This window comes from Cebus imitator, unplaced genomic scaffold, assembly GCF_001604975.1.
Source record: "Cebus imitator isolate Cc_AM_T3 unplaced genomic scaffold, Cebus_imitator-1.0 Scaffold415, whole genome shotgun sequence".
Taxonomy (NCBI): domain Eukaryota; kingdom Metazoa; phylum Chordata; class Mammalia; order Primates; family Cebidae; genus Cebus; species Cebus imitator.
In genome coordinates this window covers 481,412-485,272 of record NW_016107730.1, presented here as the reverse complement: position 1 = coordinate 485,272, position 3,861 = coordinate 481,412, and the positions used below count along the sequence as shown (strand labels likewise).

The 3,861-nt window shown below is 41.8% G+C and overlaps 1 protein-coding gene across 7 annotated transcripts in view; it reads right to left on the bottom strand.

Annotated features, from left to right (window-relative positions):
* The window catches only part of EZH1 (enhancer of zeste 1 polycomb repressive complex 2 subunit), a 40,607-nt gene that overhangs the window by 24,680 nt on the left and 12,066 nt on the right, over positions 1–3,861 (bottom strand). For 5 of the 7 annotated variants that reach the window (XM_017509387.2, XM_037731683.1, XM_037731685.1 and 2 more), the window contains one exon: positions 1,109–1,228. The exons of the other annotated variants lie outside the window; for them this stretch is intronic. In XM_017509387.2, coding sequence (XP_017364876.1) covers positions 1,109–1,228 — 120 coding nt within the window. The remainder of the gene's footprint in view (positions 1–1,108; positions 1,229–3,861) is intronic. 7 annotated transcript variants of the gene reach the window in all.

Sequence of the window (3,861 nt, the reverse complement as noted above, 5' to 3'; positions counted from 1 at the left end):
AAAAAAAAAAAAAAAAAGGAAAGCTTCTAAGATTATAATCTGCAATTTAACTACAAAATAAACGGGGCAACCGTAAGACCGATGGGTATCCTATAAAACAGACTAAGATTCTCCCATAATAAAAAAAAAATTATGATTACAACTCATGCCAATCACACTCAATGAGAATTTAAGGTCAACTGCAGCCCAGGCTATGGATATTTTCTGGCAATAAACAATAGTAAATAATTTTGGAGGAGTGGGGTGCTCAGCAGAGAATACAGTCATTCTAAAACCCCCAAGTAGCAAGTAAAATTATTCTGAAGTTTTATCCTAAGAGATGATTCCCTTCTATAAACCTTGACCTCATTCCAACCAGTAGTACTGCTATCTGTCACCAGGTAGATGACAAGCAATGGCAGTATTCAGAGAGGACTGATTATCAAAACCACAAATAATCCTAGTAGGAGTCAGCATAAAGGTCCAAATGAAAAGACTATGTACACAACTGTTGTCTCAGTAGTTTTTGTAGCATCCTGCATTTAGAGAATTCAGAAAGGATTACTCCATCGACAGAGCAGACAACCTGCTCAAGTCTCAAGACTCTGATTTAGGCTGCATTTAACTGTACATAATACTGGGCCAAGATAGTAAGAGAAAATGAAGTCTTGCCCAATCTTATTCATTTAAAAAAGAACCAGCATCTGCTGGGCGAGGTGGCTCATGCCTGTAATCCCAGCATTTTGGGAGGCATCTGTAATCTCAGCTAGTCAAAAGGCTGAGGCAGGAGAATCACTTGAACCCAGGAGGTGGAGGCTGCAGTGAGCTGAGATAGCACCATTGCACGCCAGCCTGGGCGATAAAGTAAGACTCCATCTCAAAAAAAAAAAAAAAAAAAAAAAGTAACCAGCATCAATTCCAAAATACACATCAGAGAGCATAAAATCTGACAGGTTAGAACAACTTGCAATATATACAGTTTAGAATAAATAACTACAATCTTGTTCTGCCCTGCATGTCCAAGCTTTGTTAAGTACTTGGACAATCTTTAACCTAAGAGGAGCTCTGGCATATCAACATAAGATAATCATACAGTTTAAATAACCCCCACAGTGCTTTCAATACATACCATAAAGTTCTGCTGGAGAGGGGACCAGGAATACATGATGGGAACCAATGCAACTGTGTTCAGTGACCTCATTAACATATGTTGGCTTGCAAATCCAGGGAAAATGCTCTCTATGGTACACTGAAATACAAGCAATGACATGGAGAGGGAAAGATGGGCATATAACCCAAGAGAGAAATGTAATTTCCTTCCAAAATTGGCTGGGCACAGTGGCTCACGCCTATAATCCCAGCACTTTGGGAGGCCAAGACAGGCAGACCACTTGAGGTGAGTTCAAGACCAGCCAGGCCAACATGGTAAAACCCCATCTCTACAAAAATATAATACAAAAATAAGCTGGGCATGGTGGTGCACACCTGTAATCCCAGATACTTGGGAGGCTGAGGCATGAGAATCACTAGAACCTGGGAGGCAGAGGTTGAGTGAGCCACTGTACTCCAGCCTGGGCGACAAAGCAAGACCCTGTCTTAAGAAAAAAAAAAGAAAGAAAAAAATGATCCTAGTAGCCTTTAGTTCTTACAAATTAATATATTAAAATTTAAAAATTCAGATGGCATTTAAAATTATTAAAAAAAAACTTTAAACAAATTAATAAATTGAGGGTTTTATAACATCATCTCTTAAAAGGAATCCCTAGACTGCAAACCTGTGGAAAGCAGGAACTCTTTTTTTTTTGAGACAGGATCTCACTCTGTCGTCCAGGCTGAGCGCAGCTGCACAATCGCAGTTCACTGTAGCCTCTATCCCCCAGGCTCAAGCCATTCTCCCACCCTCAGCCTCCCGAGTAGCTGGGACTACGGGCATGTACTACTACATCCAGCTAATTGTTTTTCTTTTTGTAAAGACAGAGTCTCGCTATGTTGCCAACACTGGTCTCCAACTCCTGGACTCAAGCAATCATCTTGCCTCGGCCTCTCAAAGTGCTGAGATTACAGCTGTGAGCCACTACGCCGGGACAAAAGCAGGGACTCCTATTCACCTTTGTATCCTCTATAGAGTTCAGCACAGTACTTCCCATACTCAACTGATATTTACTTCAACTCAAACTGTTGGTCTCTCCTTGAGTTGTACACAACAGTAAAGAGCCTCTAAAAGTCCTAAGAGATGAAGTAGTTTTCTGAAGACCTAAACTTTAAGACAGTGGACATCAACTTAGCTACATAGGTGATAGGGATAGTATATGGAGAAGCAAAGTGGTATAGAAATTCTAGTAACATTCTGCTTTACGAAAGGTATTTGCCCTCAATACACTATTTGCTTTTTAAATTTTTTTTTAAGAGACAGAGTCTCACCCTGTCACCCAGGCTGGAGATCACAGCTCACTGCAGCCTCAAACTCCTGGGTTCAAGTGATTTTCCCCCCTCAGCCTCCTAAGTAGCTGGGATTATAGGCATGCACTACCATGCCTAGATAATATTTACTTTTTTTATTTTAAAGATATTATCTATTTCCCAGGTGTTGGAGGTTACAGTAAGCTATGATCATGCCACTATACTCCAGTCTGGGTGACACAGTGAGATCTTGTCTCTAAATAATAATAATAATAATTTCTTTTCAGAAAGTTTCTTTTTTTTTCTTTCAGAGATGGTGTTTTACTTGTCGCCCAGGCTGGAGTGCAACGGCACAATCTTGGTTCACTGCAACCTCCACCTCCCGATTCAAGCAATTCTCATGCTTCAGCCTCCCTGGTAGCTAGGACTATAGATGTGCACCACCACGCCTGGCTAATTTTTTTGTATTATTAGTAGAGATGGGGTTTCACCATGTTGGCCAGGCTGGTCTCGAACTCCTGAGGTGATCCACACACCTCAACCTCCCAAAGTGCTGGGATTATAGCCATGAGCCACGTGTCCAGTAAGAGTTTCTTAACTAGAACACTCTTTTATTATTTATTTATTTATTTATTTATTTGAGACAGAGTCTCACTCTTTCTCCCAGGCTGGAGTGCAGTGGCGTAATCTCACTGCAACTTCTGCTTCCTAGGTTCAAGAGATTCTCAGGCCTCAGCCTCCCAAGTAGCTGGGATTATAGGTGTGCGCCACCATACCTGGCTAACTTTTGTATTTTTAGGAGAAACGGTATTTCACTATGTTGGCCAGGCTGGTCTCAAACTCCTAGCCTCAAGTGATCCTGCCATCTTAGCCTCCCAAAGTGCTGGGATTATAGTTGTGAGGCATTGCACCTGGCCCCAAGATGACTCTTGTAGCTGCAGATTTACTATCTTAATTATTCAAAGTTGACTAAAATAGCTGTATCTATATCTTATTTATTTATTTTCTCTCCTTTTTTTTCATGCATGTTGCAGGGAATTTTTTTTTGTTTTTAGAGACAGGGTCTTGCTCTGTCACCCGGCCTGGAGTGTTGTGGTGCAATAATAGTTTATTTCAACTTTGAACTTCTGGGCTCCAGCAATCCTTTCGCCTCAGCCTCCCAAGTAGCTGGGACTACATGTGCGCACCACCACGTCTGGCTTTTTAAAAAAATTTTTAGACACAGGGTCTATGTTGCCCAGGCTGATCTCAAACTCCTTACCTCAAGCAATCTTCTCACCTCAGCCTCCCAAATAGCTGGAAGTACTGGTGTAAGCCACCAAACCTTGTCTTACTTATTCCATCACAAATATAGGAAAAAGCTGGGCTGGGCTCGGTGGCTTATGCCTGTAATCCCAGCACTTTGGGAGGCCAAGGCAGGTGGATCACCTGAGGTCAGGAGTTTGAGACCAGCCTGGCCAACATGGTGAAACCCTGTCTCTA